This window comes from Monodelphis domestica, chromosome 2, assembly GCF_027887165.1.
Source record: "Monodelphis domestica isolate mMonDom1 chromosome 2, mMonDom1.pri, whole genome shotgun sequence".
Classification (NCBI taxonomy): domain Eukaryota; kingdom Metazoa; phylum Chordata; class Mammalia; order Didelphimorphia; family Didelphidae; genus Monodelphis; species Monodelphis domestica.
The window spans coordinates 193,828,611-193,845,458 of NC_077228.1; the positions used below are offsets into that span (position 1 = coordinate 193,828,611).

At 51.8% G+C, this 16,848-nt stretch overlaps 2 protein-coding genes across 8 annotated transcripts in view; one reads left to right on the forward strand and one right to left on the reverse strand.

Moving 5' to 3' along the window:
- Nucleotides 1–101: 101 nt before the first annotated feature.
- PLEKHH3 (pleckstrin homology, MyTH4 and FERM domain containing H3) lies at nt 102–8,660 on the forward strand. Of its 4 annotated transcripts, none has more exons than XM_001365533.4 (13): nt 251–933; nt 2,822–2,877; nt 3,329–3,408; nt 3,536–3,727; nt 3,860–4,017; nt 4,175–4,295; nt 4,590–4,896; nt 5,258–5,465; nt 6,410–6,546; nt 6,791–6,914; nt 7,147–7,602; nt 7,920–8,111; nt 8,232–8,660. In XM_001365533.4, exons 1-13 carry the CDS (start codon nt 772–774, stop codon nt 8,373–8,375), a joined length of 2,337 nt encoding a protein of 778 aa, XP_001365570.1. In that variant the 5' UTR covers nt 251–771; the 3' UTR covers nt 8,376–8,660. The 4 variants fall into 4 exon arrangements, with proteins under 4 accessions (XP_056672691.1, XP_001365570.1, XP_056672690.1 ...); XM_056816712.1 differs by having other exon boundaries at nt 6,410–6,537; XM_056816713.1 differs by lacking the exon at nt 7,147–7,602 and having other exon boundaries at nt 102–933.
- Nucleotides 8,661–10,663: 2,003 nt separating this feature from the next.
- Nucleotides 10,664–16,848, reverse strand: part of LOC100011615 (tubulin gamma-1 chain-like) — a 32,856-nt gene continuing 26,671 nt past the window's right edge. For 3 of the 4 annotated variants that reach the window (XM_056816717.1, XM_056816716.1, XM_056816715.1), the window contains 10 exons: nt 16,625–16,737; nt 16,182–16,349; nt 15,721–15,789; nt 14,817–14,896; nt 14,323–14,449; nt 13,365–13,451; nt 12,878–13,027; nt 11,708–11,860; nt 11,388–11,549; nt 10,664–11,104 (listed from right to left, as the gene is read on the reverse strand). In XM_056816717.1, coding sequence (XP_056672695.1) covers nt 10,907–11,104; nt 11,388–11,549; nt 11,708–11,860; nt 12,878–13,027; nt 13,365–13,451; nt 14,323–14,449; nt 14,817–14,896; nt 15,721–15,789; nt 16,182–16,349; nt 16,625–16,737 — 1,307 coding nt within the window. In that variant the 3' untranslated portion in view covers nt 10,664–10,906. The remainder of the gene's footprint in view (nt 11,105–11,387; nt 11,550–11,707; nt 11,861–12,877; nt 13,028–13,364; nt 13,452–14,322; nt 14,450–14,816; nt 14,897–15,720; nt 15,790–16,181; nt 16,350–16,624; nt 16,738–16,848) is intronic. The other variant, XM_056816719.1, reaches the window with a different exon arrangement.

The window sequence follows — 16,848 nt, forward strand, 5'->3', positions numbered from 1 at the left end:
ACCCTCTCAGGACCTCAGAGACCGGGGCGTGGCTAACATCCCTTCGCTCCTTTTCTCGCTCTCCTTAGCCCGCCCCTCCCGGCTGTCACTAAGCCAGGGGGCACATGATGCAACCCGCCGCTACCTCCGTCACCCAATTGGCTGAAACTCCCGGCGCCAGGCACCGGAATTGGTCGGAAGAGGCCGTGACGGCGTCCAGACCCTGCCTTGTTCAGGGAGAGGGGAGGAGAGAAAGAAGAAGGGAAGGGTGGGAGGGGGGGCGGCAAAAAGAATCGTGCGGGAGGGGGGGGCGGAGCCCAGGCGCTGCTCTCGCGCCCCCCGCGCGCCAGTCCCGGGGCTGCAGGGAGCGCAGCGCGCGCGGCCCGGGCCCCGGACACCGGACGCTGCACCGGACACGACCCTCCCTGGAGCTTGAATAACTGCCCACTTTGGACACCGCACCGGACACTGCCCCCCACTGGGCCGGACACTACAACAGACACTACTTCCCAGCTCCGGACATTGCTACCTCCTCCCCCCGACCTGGAGCGTGTCCCCCCACCCCCGCCCCAACGTCCTAGACACTGAATCTCCCCCAGGCTCTGGATAGAGTCCTACTGCACCCCAACCTCTGATCCTGCCTTATACCTCCGCCTCCTAGCTCCGCACGTTGTTTCCTTCCCTGGCCCAAGTCCTGCGACCTGACTGTTTCCGCGACTCCCCACCCCCACCATCAATCCCCCCCTGCGGCTCGACGCGGCCGCCTGCGCCCCCGAGCCCCCTGCTGTCCGGATGCCTCTTCCAGGGGGGCTCTGGTGGCTCCTTTGCTGCCGTCGGGGCTTCACTCTACTGCGGAGGGACTACGGGGACGGAGAGCTTGGCGGCGACGCGGACGAAGACGAAGACGAGGAGACCTTTGAGCTCCGGACTCCGGGTTCAGCAAGCTGCGGGAGGGTAAGTTCGGGAGGCCTGCAGTTCTATTCTTTCTCTCCAACCGGGCGTCTTTTCCTTCTCCTCCAGACCCTTGTGCCATCCTGGTCCCTTAGAGAGGCCAAAGTGGGCGGAGGAAGGGAAGCTTCTCTCCTCCTAGCCTTAGGGTTTCTCCCCTCTGCTCTCAGGAGGGCAAAGGGGCAACCCCAGGCAGGACCTTTCTGACGGCCCCAATGGGGCACTCTGGGGCGCTGTCCACCTGCTGGGGCCCAGAGGCAGGGGAGGCGTCACGCGTGGCCCGGCCTGGCCCGGCCTCTCCCTTCTCCTCCTGGCCCGCGTCCCGTCCCGTCTCCTTCCGCCTCCGCCAGCACAGAGGAATGTGGAGAGTCCGGCTGGGCGACTCGGACTCCTGAGTCCGATCCGCTCCCTGCCTGCCAGGGCTGGGTCCAGAGGCAGCAATTCCCTTGGGGAAACGGGGCGGGGTGTGAAAGAACCTGAGCTTGAGTTTTGTATTGTGGGTTAGGGTCCCTGCTGTAGTAGACCCTTGAACACTTCGTCCACCCGGGATTGAGCTTTCCTCCCCCTGGGGTGAGTCAGTGGAAAACCTCCAGGGAATGGGGGAAGACAACTCAACTCACTTGACTTTGCCCTTTTGGGGAAACAGAGGCAAGGAGTTGGTAGGCTATAAACCCTCATTCCCATATCCATCGGCATAAACCAAGAATCTCCATTCTACAGTGGGGGGGGGGGGGGGTCAATGCAATCTTTCCCGTCCTCCTTCCCACCCGCTCTGGGGTCCCTGGCAGGCCCGGTGGCTGAGTGCCCGGGTGGGGCGGGTTGCACCACAGGGCCGGCGCCAGCACCTGGCGGAGGCGGAGGGAGGATAAATATAGAGGGGCGGGGAGTGAGGGGGGGAGGAGAGAGAGAGAGAGAGAGAGACAGACAGACAGACAGACAGACAGAGACAGAGACAGAGACAGAGACAGAGAGAGAAAAGTGAGTGGTTGTGAACTGAGGACAAGGATGTGCTTTGATCCCCAAAAGTCTCAGCTGGCATCCCCACTGAGAACCTTAGAAGGAACAGAAACCTCTTAGGAGAAGGAACCTAAACAATCTTAGGGAGGATCGAATCAGACCCCAAGCTCTCACCCTGGACAGGGTCGGCTCTCTTCACCTCTCCACGTTCTCTCTCCACCCTCCACTCCCTGGAGCTCTGAGGACAGGTGTCCCAGGCCCCCCTCCCACCCCACTCCCTCTCTCTTTCCCTCTTCCTCCTTTCTCTCCTCGCTGCCCGACCCGGGGCACACTGGTACCGTGGCGCGGTTCCCGCCTGGCGAGATTCCCGGGCGGGTTTATGGACTCTTTCCCGAGTCCCTTTCTTGACAGAAGCGCCAGGAGGCTGGTGGAGAACTGGGGGAGATGTCTTGGGCCGGTGAGCTAGAAGTCCAGACTCATCGAGAGGGAAAGGGGACTCCTAGTGTACCCCAATGCATGCTCTCCTCCGGGTGCTTCCAGTAGGGGAAACCCTTCCCAGACCTGGGGTGAAATAAGGAGCGTTTGAAGCGTTATATGAAGGAGTCCCTTCTCCCTTTGTCTCCTAGCTGCTTGCACCGACCTATTCAGAGGGAGGGAAGGGGAAACTGGTAAAGGGGTAATTGAATATATCTTAGGAGGATAAACTAGAATATAGAGAAACTTCATGGTCCCACTCCAGATCCTACCACTGTAGCGCCTTTTGACTGAAAGGAGGGGAGAAGTCGAGGAGCTCCATTTCCCAAATACCCTGGGAGAAGCGATAACCACGTACTTCTTGTTGATTAATCCCTTAATTTGTGGAGCCTTTAAGGCAAAGTCTAGAGATGCAATGTAGCCAGGCCTCTGATCCTTTGGCATCTCTTTCCCACCGCTGTAGGGCCCACTGGAGGTGACGCTAACACAGCCCGGGAGAAGCGGGCCGGGCTCCGACAGGTAAGCGCATTCCTTTCGCACTGTCCTCCCATTTTATCTTTCCAAGGCCGCTGATCCCAGAGACCCCCACTCCTTTTAGTCCTCACCCTCCCGCCGGGTTACGCAATAAGGAAGCAGCTCCAAGCCGGACGCTGCGGTTTGGCTGGGGTCCGGGAGGGGGGTGGATAGTAAGGGAGGCGGTCTGGTAGGGGACGTAGAAGAAGGACTGGTGGTCCGAGCTATTTCTGGATCGAGGTCAGAACTGCCTAGCGGTTCCCACAGCCTGGGAGGGGAGGGACTCCTCTTGAGACGTTGCAGTCTCCGCCCCCTCCCCCCGCCCACTACGGGAATTCCAGATCCCTTTCTTGCCAAGGGAATACTGGGTCTGGATGGGATCGGATTGGATTAGGTTCGACCTCTTTCTGGGAGATAGTTTCCCAGACCTACTAACCGCTCCCTTTGCCTTTTCTAGGCTGCAGGGCTCAGAGGAGACAAGAAGTCTTATCCCTGAGCGAGGACCCCCTGAAGAGGAACCAGACATCATCGTCAAAGGTAGGGGATCCCTTCCCATCAGTTGGAACCCCTACTTCAACACTTTCAACTCTGAATTCTCAACATGCCTAATAGTAAAATTCTACCCCTCTAATTTCCCTTCTTTCTGTCCTTCCCTTCCCAACAGGTTGGCTGCAGCGGGAGCCTAGGGTAGGGGGGGCCCGGCCCTGGCTGCCCCCCCGCAGGGCCTGGTTTGTGCTCACGCGTGACTCTTTGGACCAGTTCAGTGGAAGCGGACGCGGTGCCAGGCGGCTCGGGAGCCTGGTATTGACCAGTCTGTGTTCTGTGTCTGGCCCTGAGCGCAAGCCCAAGGAAACCGGTAAGATCTTTAGCACAGACTCTTTCCCCGAGCCAATCCTATTCCTCTTTCCTCTTTCTCCCTCGACACTGCCATCCCTCTTCAACGAAGAGCTAATGGGGTGGTGATCCTTCTTTCTCCTTCTACCCCCAGGTCTCTGGTCAGTGACAGTGTCAGGCCGAAAACATAGTGTCCGTCTCTGCTCCTCTCGGCTAGCGGAGGCTGCTCGCTGGGGCGCAGCACTTCGGGGTGTGATTGCGGGGAAGGCGCCTCTAGAGACCCCCACCCAGCTCCTACTTCGAGATATTCAGGTATGAGAGAATCTGGAAGCGAGGTGGGTGTGTTGTAATAAGGGGGAGATAATAGTGGTCTTCCAATGCCAAATAGAGAGATTAGGAAAGGTCGGAGAGCCGCCCCGCATCTCACACCCATTCCCGCGATGCACTCCTTTCTCCAATCTCCCTCCAGGAGAGTGGGGGAGACTCTGAGGCTGTGGCTCTGATTTATCGTCGGAACCCGATCCTGAGGCACACAAGCAGCGCCCTGTACGCCCCACTCCTGCCTTTGCCTTATGGGGTTGGCCCTCCAGGTGAGTAGGCTAGAGCTTCAGGGACCGGAAGTCAGGGAAATATGACACACACACCCCAAATCCGGGACTCCACACTCGAAGCACCAAGAATGGAAATAAATGGGCGTCCCTGGCAAAGTGGACGGGCTGGCGTTGAAGTCCAGATTCCGACTACAACACTGAAAACGATAGCATTCGATATCTACCTCACAGAGTCCCTTTCTCCGGGCCCCCCTTGTCTTTCCTGTAGACCCCTAGTCCTGTGTGATCTGCCTTGAACATCCCCACCCCCAACCCTCATCACTTCTCCACCAGGTCCGGGCTATGCGCCACTTCGAGAGGAGGCGGTGCGGCTGTTCTTGGCCCTGCAGGCCCTAGAGGGGGCGCGGCGCCCCGGGCCGCTGATGCAGGGCGTGCTCCAGACCTGCCGGGACCTGCCAGCGCTCCGGGACGAACTCTTCTTGCAGTTGGCCAAGCAGACTTCGGGCCCTGCAGGGCCCCCGGAGTCCCCCGCCCCTCACAGCCCCGCTGCCCTGCGATACTGGCAGCTACTCTGCTGCATGAGCTGCACTTTCCGGCCTGGGGGGGTCGTTCGGGGGCATCTGCTGGGGCACCTGGAGAGGTGAGGGCGGGAGCAGAAGATCGAGAGCTGGCAGGGCAACCAGAGAATGATGGGTACCTTAGAGGTTCAATGAGGGCTGAATAGAAGGGGACTCTGAAGGTAGGGGCTCTGAGCTAATCATAAAACAAGAATGGAGTTCATTTAAAGGTGGAGGATGTGGAGGGCAGTGATAGGGAAGGAACTGTGGAGAAAACAGATGGAGGAAGATGTGAACAGAACATTTAGAGGTGACAGGAATGTCTGAGATGAGAGGACCAGGAGAGTTGCAGGCTGGAGGGCACACAATGGAAGGGAGTGAGGAATCCCCTGTGGGCAAGGAGGGGATACTTGCTAGTGTCCTGAGCCGGAATATCCTTCCCAGGACAGAGAGAGCATTTCCTGATACGGAGCTGGCTGAGTATACCCGGTTCATCAGGAAGGCTCTGGGGCGGACCCGGGGCAGGGAGCTGGTGCCTTCTTTGGCTGAGATCTCAGCTCTCAGCCAGCGGCAGGAGCTTCTATGCACTGTGCACTGTCCAGGAGCTGGGGCTTGCAGCGTGGCCATCGACTCACACACTACTGCTTCGGAGGTGAGTATTGGGATATTGCCCTATGACTACTGACATTGGAAACCTGTAACCCAAGAGGATTTGACCACCTTTAAGTTATACACTCAAAGTGCATGAAGTGGAAGGAGCCTTGGAGATGTTCTAAGAGTTCTTAACCTGGGATCCAAGAACAACCCCCCCCCCCCCACCACCACCAAACCAAGAAGTTAACTGAATAGATTTAAAAGATTCTACCTGGTCTGTAAAATGGAGGGAACTTGTACAAATGACTTTTAAAAACCGGTTCCTTCCATCTTAGACTCAATACTATCTTTTGGTTCTAGGTCAGAAGGGTGGTAAGGATTAGATAACTGAGGATAGGAAGTGTCTGAGGGTAGATTTGAACCTAGGACCTCTGTATCTGGGTCTGGCTTTCACTCCACTGAACCATCTAGCTGCTCCCATAATAAGTAACTCTTTAAAACCCTTTACCTTCTATCTTAGAATCAATACTGTGTACTGCTTCCAAGGCAGAAGAGTGAAAGGGCTAGGCAATGGGGGTCAAGTGACTTGCCCAGGGTCACCCAGCTGGGAAGTGTCTGAGGCCATATTTGAACCCAGTTATCTCTTGCTTCTAGATCTGGCTCTCAATTTATTGAACCACTCAGTTCCCTAAATGACTTTTAAGGTCCCTTCCAGGTATACATTTTGAACCTATAACTTTTTACAACACTATCTCCCTTTGTTCTGACCTCTGAGATTGGGACAGTTAGACCAAATGAGGAAAGAGCAAGAGTCAGGAGTCGTCTCTAACTCTTAACTACCTTGAGTGACCATCGTCCAGTCACTTAACTCTTTTGGGTCTCAGTTTATTTTTCTGCAACATACAGGAGTTGGAGCTTCTAGTTAGTGATGCACGACTCCTTGGCCCTGGGTTGGAGTGAGACATTCAGCCACCTCTCTTCGCCTGCCTTACCCCCTATCAGGTGGCGCGGGAGCTTGTGGGACGGCTGGGGTTGGCTCGGAGCCGAAATGCGTTTGCGCTCTACGAACAGAGGGGTTCCCAGGAGCGGGCCCTGGCTGGAGGGGTCCTAGTGGCTGACGTGCTCACCAGGTTTGAGAAGTAAATGTCCAGTGCTCGTCCTAGCTTTTGCCTTTTCCAGTCCTCGCCCCTTCCCCCTCTCCTTGCCTTCCCCTGGACCACCCCCTTCTGGCGGCTGGCCACTTTTCCAAATCCAAGTCTGCCCCTCCTCCAACCTCTTCAGGCCCCTCCCCGTATCCCTCCCCTGGCTTTGTTCCTTCAGCGCCTGGGGTCGTCTGATCTCCTGCGCCTAAGCCGGTTCGTTATCTGTCTCTCTGCTTCGCAGTTTGACAGCAGAGGAGGCAGAATCTCCAGATTCGGGCTGGAGGCTGTGTTTGCGTCTACACGGACCTCTGCACCCTGAGGGGCTGCCTCCAGACGGGCACGAACTACCTTTCCTATTTGAGCAGGTGTGGATCCCTGAATACTGGCACTACTCGCGTGAGCGCGCGCGAACACACAAATATTCACGCACACGCGCATGAGCACACCCACATACCCCCCACTGAACCATACCCTAAATTCCCCTTTAGCCGCCTATCCGTTCTGCCCAACGATCACTTAAGTTATGCTTTGCATCCTGGGCTCCCCCTACCCTGCAACTTGTCTTCACCGTCCCTACATGGGTGTCACCCCTTACAGGCCCACGCTCTGCTGTTGCGGGGCCGGCCGCCCCCGCCCGAGGACACGCTGAGGGCCTTGGCCGCCCTGCGCCTACAAAGTCTGCACCGAGACTTCTCTCCTCTGGCTCCTCTTCCGCGTCTAGACCGCCTGCTTCCCGCTTCAGCCCTGACCCGAGAGACCCCACCCCGCCCAACCCCTAGAGCTCCTCCTACCGCTGCCCTGCTGGCCGGGGCACTCTGGAGTCCAGGCTTAGCCAAGAGGAAGGCAGGGCGGGCCAGGCGTGGGGGCGCGGTCCGGAGTGGGGGCACCGTGGTCCGCGAGGGGGGAGGCACTGGGGCTGCCGCGGCTGTCCTGGGAGGATGGAAGCAGCTGCGGGGAATGGGCCAAGCCGAGGCGATGGCGACCTACTTGGCACTAGCTGCACAGTGTCCAGGTTTCGGCGCTGCCCGATATGACGTCCTGGAACTGAGCACGGTGAGAAGAGAAGGCGGAGAAAATGCCTGAAGTTCACCCAGACCTCTTCTACCTTTTTTCAGGATTCTCCCACCAGAGTCCCTGGGAGCCCAGTACCTACTTTCCAGGGATGCCCTTTCTTTCATAAAAGGGTGGGGAGGGGGGACCTCGAACACGAAATCCTCCTCTGTCCCCAGAATATTCCCACCGTGGGTACCCATCCTATAGGTTCCATTTGGATCCGATTGCTTCCTCCTAGGATCTAGTATTGCCTAACTAAGCACAACCATTTTCCTGCTCCCTCCTCCTTGACTTTACTGTCTTCCTTTGTCCAACAGGAGACTGGAGGTGGTGTCCCCCAGCAGCTCTGCCTTGGTGTGGGGGCCAAAACCATGTCCTTATCTCGACCAGGGGAAACTGAGCCCATCCACAATGTCAGCTATGGTCATGTGGTTGCCTGCCAGTTGACAGGCCCCCACACTCTGGCTCTAAAGGTTGGGGACAGCCAGCTGCTCCTACAGAGCCCCCAGGTAAATTGGAAGTGGCAGAATAAAGGGGGGGGGGCAAGGTAGCCAAGAGATGGGAGTATAAAGAGAGGAGCAATGATCTACCTCCCTGTCTATTATCCTTCACTTTCTGGTTTTCTCAAGGTGGAAGAGATAATGCATCTGGTGAATGCCTACCTCGCTAACTCCACTCCTGACAGATCCTGCAACCTTGTCACCACACCAGACCTACAAATAACACCCTCCCTGGTCAGCCAGAATCCAGGCCTTGATGACCACCAAGTATAATCTGGCCGTTTTGAACATCAGCAACTGAGAAGCTTGGGGCACTGATGGAGTCCTGGCTTGCCCACACAGGAACATCCTTCAGACTCCCTGAGTTTTGGACTGCTCTGAGAATTAGAGAACCACTGACCCACCCCACTATAACACACTAGCCCTGCAGGGACAGGGCACCCTGTCATCTCCTTCCCTCTTCAGTCAAGGGCCAGGATTTTGACAGGCACGGACAATTTTCTAGTGTTTCTTAATTTATTTGTAGAAGAAAAGAAAAAAAATCTTTATTTACACAAACTCTTCCTATGAGAGTGATGTCAACAGTCCTTGACTGCCTTAGCCTAAATTGTGGTCCACCATTTCTCCTTTGGGATTAGACCCCACCTCCCACCTCCAAGGTCTGAGCTTTTGCCAGGAGCCTGGTCATCATGGAGACACCACCCATCTTGACCTTATGACTTTAACCCCTGACAGCCCAAGATGCTGCCCCAAGGATAGTGGGTGAAGCAATAGGGCAATAGCAGAAGCAGATAATTAGTCCCCCTTCCATCCTCCTCATGATGTGGGGGCGACCTTTTGGCGTCCCTGAGGCTAGAGTGAGGCTGAGTCACTAGGACTGACACCTCCAAATTCCTGTACAGGTGTCCAGTCTCTGCCCACACCCTAACTCCAGCACTTCTGATCTCCTCTTACTAGAAAGAGGGTTAGGGCAGTATTGACATCATAAATTAAAGGGAAGCAATCTAGATTGGGAAGGGATGTCAAAATCACAGAGGAGTCTGTTTGGTGTATGGTCAGTCTTTCTCCCTTTACTCCTTGCTAGGCCAGAAGTTGGGGTCTTTGGGAAAGAAAGCAATACCCTGCTCTGTTAGCTTACCTAGAGTTTGGAAATCCAATGGAGAGGGGCAGCTAGTGGCTCAGTGGATTGAGAACCAGGCTTAGAGAAGGGAGGTCTTGGGTTCAAATTTGACCTCAGATACTTCCTAGCTGTGTGATCCTGTGCAAGTCACTTAACCCCTATTGCCTAGCCCTTACCACTCTTCTGCCTTGGAACCAATATACAGTATTGGTTCCAAGACAGAAGGTAAGGGTTTTAAAAAAGTCAAAAGGTGAAGGGCTCAGATGGCTGCCTCTTACTTAATCCATCCTCCTTCACTCTTGAACTGTCCACATCTTTGCCCCCTCACAACCACCAACTCATAAAATTTATAGTTAGAAGAACCTTGGGGACCTGTTACATGAAGATCAGTTGAATCTGAGCCTGGAGAAGAGAAGAACTAGAAGGTTAGAGGGAATTTGGGTAACCAAAAGGCGTTCTTGCAGAAGAGGGATTAAATTTGTTCTGTTTTACCTTAGTAGGCAGAAGTAGGAACAATGGGTAGAAACTGCAGAGGCAAATTAGGTTTGATATAAACTTGCTGACAATTTTAGCCATCCAAAAATAGAATGGGTGGTATCAGAAGGTAGTGGGTTGGGCAACTAGTTAGATGGTAAAGTGGAGAGAGTACCAGGCCCAGAGTCAGGAAGACATTTGTTCAAATGTAGCCTTAGATACTTACCAGCTGTGTGGCCCTAGGCAAGTCACTTACCCCTGTTTGCCTTAAAAAAAAAAAAAAGGCATCCAGTTCCTTCTTATCAGAAGAAGAGCCAGACCTAGAGACAGGCAGTCCTAGGTTCAAATCTGGCCTCAGACACTTCCTAGCTATGTGACCCTGGGCAAGTCACTTAACTCCCATTGCCTAGTCCTTACCACTCTTCTGTCTTGGAACCAACACAGAGTGCTGATTCTAAAAAGGAAGGTAAGGGTTTTTTTAAAAATACCGGGTTCTGTCAAGGCTAGTTCTGTTGCATATGAGGAAACAGGCTTAGAAAGGTAAAGAACTTGCCCAACTTCACCCATGGTTTAGATTCAAATTGTTCAGTGGTTTTTTAGCCATGTCTGATTCTTTGTGACCCCATTTGGGATTTTCTTGGCAAAGATACTGAAGTGGTTTGCTATTTCCTTCTCCTTTGACAGCTCATTTGACAGATGAGGAAACTGAGGGAAACAGGGTTAAATGACTTGCCCAGGGTCACATAGCCAATATGTGTGTGAGGCTGAATTTGAACTCAGGAACTTCCATTCTTCCTGACTCTAAGCCTACCACTCTATCCACTGGGTCAACTAGCTGCCCCTGGATTTAAATTACTTTTAGATTAAAATAGGAACCTTTTAAATATAAACCCAGTGCTTATCCATGACTGATAAGACAGAACCTAAAGACCCCTGCCTGCAAAGCCCATAGATGGACAGCTCATGGTTCTTATTCAATGTTTTATTGGAGATGATCAACATAGAAGAAGACTACATAATTACACTGTTGGGTTTTTCCTGTGAGTATCCTTAAGGGGGAAGGGTATGGGTGAATGAAAGAAGCAGGCCTGATGAATCCATGCTGGAGGCCAAGGTGTCTGAAGGGATCAAAGGGAGACTAGATCACAATGGCACCTTACACTAAAATCTGTGAAATGTAGGAACCACCATCCTTGGAGCAGTTAGGAGGTCACTGTTCCTGGGTACCCCAGGAGATGTAGTCAGGCCTGGTGGCGGCGTGATACTCATCGATGAGCTGCTGCACAATCTCCCTCGATGTGTCCAGCTCATCAAAGTTCTCCTTGAAGATGTCCTCCTTGCGGAACTGCTCCAGGAAGGCCTCGCGCTTCCGTAGTTTATCGTACTGGTGGCATGTACTCTCAAATAGCTGGAATAGGAACGGTGGAAGAAGGGGCGCAGAGAAATAAGTGGAGAACATGGCCTTGGTCTGGGAGGTTGTGAGGGTGGGTTTCAAGTTATCTTCTCCCAGGACAGCTAGGTGGCTCAGGGAACAGAGCCTAGAATTGGGAGTTTAGGAAGCAGTACCAGGCACATTTGGGATAGGAAGGGGGAAGGTGGCAAAAGGAGGAAGGGTGAGAAAGGCAGCTTGAAATAGACTCATGGGAGAAAACATGAGTATGGGCAGAGGGAGAGGGCTAGGGCAAACTCACAGAGGAGATACTGGTGTGGTTGGCCATCATGAGTCCACTGACTCGATGGGCAGATGGCAGATAGGGAGACTTCCGAGATAGTGCCACCTGGATGCTTGCTGGACCCCAGGGGATAAAGTTGGCCAACTTTCTTTCCCGGATTCTTTGCAGGCTTTTATGGACCTTAGGCATAAGTGGGGGAGAATCAAGGTATGAGGGAGGCACTTTCCACTGCATGTCTCAGCCCCTGAATATCCTGAAGGTCCTGGGGCTCTTTCTTAACTCTAAGAAGTATCATGTGGAGGGAAGGTTTTAGGTGAGGGGGATGGGGAATTACACACCTGGGTGGGGTCTACCTCTCCCTGGATAATGTTGAGGATGGCAATGTAGCAATGGTTGGTCTGGCGATCCCGGCCTGTGGACACCATCACGTTCTTGGGCTGCAGCAGCCGACGCATCACGTCCAGCACTGTTGTCTTTCTTACACTGGCCACCTAAAGGAGGAGGATATAAGGATCCATTCCAGGAGTATGGGAAGAGGCAGGGGCTAGCCAGGAAGAGTCCAGTGAAGTCTTTACAAAACCATATATACTAGAGTGAAAGTTCTTGTGTCCCCTACCCTAGATGCAGCCCAAAATATCTATCTAGTGGTGGGAGGCTCAGACTTCTGGCATAAAAATGTGGGCTTAATCAGAATCCAGTCATCTCCAATTTGTCCCTTGGCTCAGTATGAGTGGATAATAGTCAGAGGCAGCAAACATAGGACCTGGAGTCAGGAAGACCCAAGTTCGAATTCAGCCTTGGACCCTTACTACCTTTGTGGGCTTTAACCTCTCTCTAAGCATCAGTTTTCTCATCTATAAATTGGGGATAATAATAGTACTTAGCTCCCAGGGTTGTGAGAATCAAAGGAGATATTTATATAGCATTTAGCACAGGTTCTTAATAGTGCTGATTTCCTTCTCAATCATACTGTAGGATCATAGATTTATGCCTAGAACTTTTACTTTACGGATGAGAAAACTGGGGCGCACGTTGGTTAAAAGACTTGCCCTTTATCACACATATACTAAGTAACAGAGGCAGGATTTAACCCTACTGTACCTGGTACATCCAGGGGGCAGCCACGTACTGGCGTTATACTACCTACAATTGGTGCTGTAGGCCATAAGGGCCCGGCAAAGGGCAGAGAGTCAGTTTTCATCAGCCCAAAGTCTGGGACTCAAATACTAGAAGGGAAAGACAAACTGTCCAGTACAGCCCTTCTGCCTGCCAGGGAGGAAAAAGGTGGAGGGGATGGGAAGAGAGAGAGTTGCACACTTTGTTCCAGGCTTTGAGCCCACAGCCTCTGGGGTCTGCTCCCAGAAGCAGGGTCATGGCACACGGCAGGGAAGGGAACGGCAGTGGTCAGGCCCACTCAGTCTCTGCCTACTGGGCACAGATCCTGACATACTTTAGGGAGGATGGGATTTCGAGTGGAGGGGGAGTCAAGAGGGAAGGCATCTGCTTACAGATTGGTCAGTGGTGAGGGGGGTGTAGCCAGTCATGAGGAAGTGGAGCCTGGGTGTGGGGATGAGGGAGGCGATGAGGCCAATGAGATCATTGTTCATGTAGCCAGGGTAGCGCAGGGTGGTGGTGCTGGCCGACATGATGGTGGACACCTGTGGTCGTAAAAAGGAAGGAAGGAAGGAAAGACTGATTAAGCTTTTACTATGTGCCAAACACTCTGCCAAGTGCAGGCAAGGAGTTAGAACACAAATCCAAGCAAAAAGAAAGCCAGCCCCTGCTTTCAAGGAGCTTACATTCTAACGGGTGAAGACAATATACAAAATGAATGGGGAATGGTTCATAATTTTGAAGTCTGGAAGGTCAGCAGCAGAGCTAGCAGAGGTATGGAGAGTTGCAGCATTGGCTCCTGGCCATGAAAGACCCTAGAATGAACTCAGCATGAAGTGATTAAAACCAAGCAGATCTATGTGGGTAAAGGAGAGGGCTCACCAGCTGGTTGATTTGAGAGAAGGATGGGTTCTGAATGTGCAGTCGGTCAGTAGCAATCCGATTCAGGGCTGTGTTGTCCAGTACCACCTGAGAGATCAGAGGAAAGTCAGGGGAATGAGCTAAATCTCCCCAAATTGCCAGAAAACAGGTTGATTTCTTCCATGATGGTGGCAGGGAAGGCTTGCTGAATAACTGCTGTTGTTCAGTCATTTTTGAGTTATGTCACACTCTTAGTAACCCTATTTGAAGTTTTCTTGGCAAAGATACTAGAGTGGTTTGCCATTTCCTTCTCCAGGTCATTTGAAAGATGAGAAAACTGAGGCAAACAGGACTAAATTACTTGCCTAGAGTCTCAAAGCTTGTAGGTATCTGAAGCTGAATTTTAATTCAGGAAGATCAATCTTCCTGACTCTGGGCTCAGTGCTTACTCTCCTTCATCATCTTACACACACACACACACACACACACACACACACACACACACACACACACATATTCCTTATCATAGTATTATACCTCCTACATGAGACTTCAAGATCTGAATGGGCAAGAAGGAGTTGAATCTTTTACTTCTGCCCCATCCTGCTTCCAGCATCCCTAAGATGCTAAGCACCCACTGAGTGCTCAATAAATACTTTTTGATTCTATGACTACTGAGGAGAGGGCACAGCTGGCTGTGGATAGGATAAATGGATTTTATATAGGCAAGGGAGGACCTTGACTTCTCTCCCCAAGGGCTCACAGACTTCAAGATCTGAATGGGCAAGAAGGAGTTGAATCTTTTACTTCTGCCCCATCCTGCTTCCAGCATCCCTAAGATGCTAAGCACCCACTGAGTGCTCAATAAATACTTTTTGATTCTATGACTGCTGAGGAGAGGGCACAGCTGGCTGTGGATAGGATAAGTGGATTTTATATAGGCAAGGGAGGACCTTGACTTCTCTCCCCAAGGGCTCACCACACAATCTGCGTTCTGTGTCAGTCTCTTGAGGGTGAGCAGTGAGTTATAAGGCTGTACAACCACATCACTCATCTCATCCTGGTTGGGAAATACTGAGTATGTCTGCACCAGCTTCTTGGGGTATCTGAAAGGTAATGGTAAGGAGAAAAGTGAATAAAGATGACTATTTACATTCCATGATTGTTTTGGAGGGCAGTGGTAAAGAAAGAGAGAGCATAAAGAAGTATCCAAAAACCCAGGGAAAGAGGAGAAGTCAGAAATCACCCAACTCTCCTAGAGATCCTGCTTCCAGAGAATTCCTGGGTGCACAATCTAACCATCAGGTGCTAACTTCAACTCTCCTACCAGGAAAGGGGGACAGCTAGTCTTTCATTCCAAAATAAAGCCACAAATGTGCCAGGCTGCCATGGTCACTTAGTGAACCAGGGGTTTGGTTATCTCTCCACCCAGCCTCACAGAAAAGGAAGAGATGAACCCTTATACAAACTCACCTGTCATTCAGTCGTTCTAGGAGGTAGGAGCCCAAGCCAGAGCCAGTTCCACCAGCAATGGAGTGACACAGTACAAAACCCTGGATAGAGAGGGAGTAGAGAACTGATCATCTTCTGTGTGATAAATGGTCCTTCCCAAATCTTCTTGGCCTCATGTCCCAGAACAAGTGTTTCTAGGTCTCAAGACACTGGGAACATGGTTCTATTTTCACATTTACCCAACAAGGTGGGAAAGATTTGGAGACTCAAGAAAGTCTGTGAATATCAAGAAAGGCCCTGCAAGTTGTTATGGGGATTTTAGGAAAGGGGAAAGGGTTTATACACAAGGGAAAATATCACATTTAAATAACTTGAGCTTATTAACAGAGAAGGGGAAGATGTTGGGAAAGGAATAAAGGGAAGGATAGCATCTGACTTTTTACCCACTATATTTGATTATCTAAGCTTACACTGTCTACCTATCTTAACTAAAGACTATTAAGAATAAATCCCACAGTAAACCCAGAATCTCACACACACAGAGTCAATGGTTGGTCAGGTATCAGGAATCCAAGTTGTGGTGTCCTCAGATGGTCCCAGCAAGGTAGAGGTCTTTTCCCCAGTCAAACTGTCCACCAGGAAGACTGGAGATTTCCCTCTCATCCTCAGCCAGTTGATCCTCAAAGGCCAGTTGCTTGATAGGTGGTTTGTTTTGGGAGTCTCAGCTACACACCTTTCTTCTTCACCTTCAGCTCCAAACTGAGTCAGTTGGAAAACTGCCCCTTGGAACTCTGACCCAACCAGCTCATTGCAACTTCTACCTTCCCTTGCTACAAAGTCCAGGCTGATACCAGTGGGTGTTTGACCATTCTTCCTAGCCATATCATGTTGTTATGCCTCTACCAAGTTCTTTTGGGGCCCTCACCTCTAGGCTGTCACTGCCATCTGCCTCCCGGTCTATGATATCAAAGATGTCCTCGTGAATCTTCTCCCCCTGTAGGGACATGGAGAGGGACAGAGAATATCCATCTTCAGTTTCTCCTCACAATACACAGGATTCTTCCTTTAAACACAGTTGACTTCTCCAAAGTCCTCTTTCAACAAAAGCCTGAGCTGTTGACCCCAAGTGGGAGATATTTACTGCAGAAAACTCCAATTTAGTCCTTGTCCTGCTCACACAGTGCTTCTAATATACTGCTTCCCATAGATCTAGTCAAATCCTCAGCTGGCTTTTATGCTCATCTGAGAAATAATGTATTGGTCCCCCACCTACCCAAATAGAGAAATGCTATTTGGGGACATCTAGCCTTAGGGACAGGTATGAAGTATCTCCAGAAGAGATGGCCATGTATATAACTCTCCTATTTGTGATCTTCTATCAGGTACCTGTGAGAAACCACTGGCCCAGTTGTTACCAGCCCCTCCACCATGTTCAGATAGATAGATATTTTCAGGATTGTAGAGTTTGGCATAGGGTGAGTTGAGAATGGAGTGGATTACTCGGGGCTCCAGGTCCAGCAGCACAGCCCTTGGGATGTAGTGCTCATCATCTGCCTGTCAGAATAAAAACAAAACAAAAACAAAAACAAACAAACACCAAAAAACAAAACAAGAGACTCCTGTAATCCAGGACCTACCTAATTTCTAGCCTTTCACCCTTACAGTTCTGGACTTTTTTTCTTTCTGTTCCATGCCATCCACTGTGGACCTTTTGTCCACCAGAAAGGCAGGCATTTTGCTTCCCTCTGGCTAGATCCTGTCCTTCTTCTCTAATGCCCCCATGCCCTCTAGATGCCCAATTCTTTGTCCCAGTGTACTCAGGGGGGCACCTGGTAGAAAAAGACATCCTTTCGGTCAGTGCCTTCAGTAGCAAATTCCTCCACGATGCCCTCCGGGCTGATGCCATGCTCAGCGCAGAGCTGTTTCCAGAATTCGAACCCAACTGTGGGTATGACAGAATACCAATATCCCCTATACCAATATCCCCTAAATGAGCCAATCTCCCCCTTGGGCTGTGATATATGACCTTTGGGTCCTGATGGGACCAATCACC

Excerpts from the sequence above, each read along its gene's own strand:
- PLEKHH3 (XM_001365533.4), top strand. The coding sequence starts at position 772 with ATGCCTCTTCCAGGGGGGCTCTGGTGGCTCCTTTGCTGCCGTCGGGGC. Across the intron at positions 934-2,821 it reads GTTCAGCAAGCTGCGGGAGG|GGCCCACTGGAGGTGACGCT; the intron begins GTAAGTTCGGGA and ends CCACCGCTGTAG. Across the intron at positions 5,466-6,409 it reads CACACACTACTGCTTCGGAG|GTGGCGCGGGAGCTTGTGGG; the intron begins GTGAGTATTGGG and ends ACCCCCTATCAG.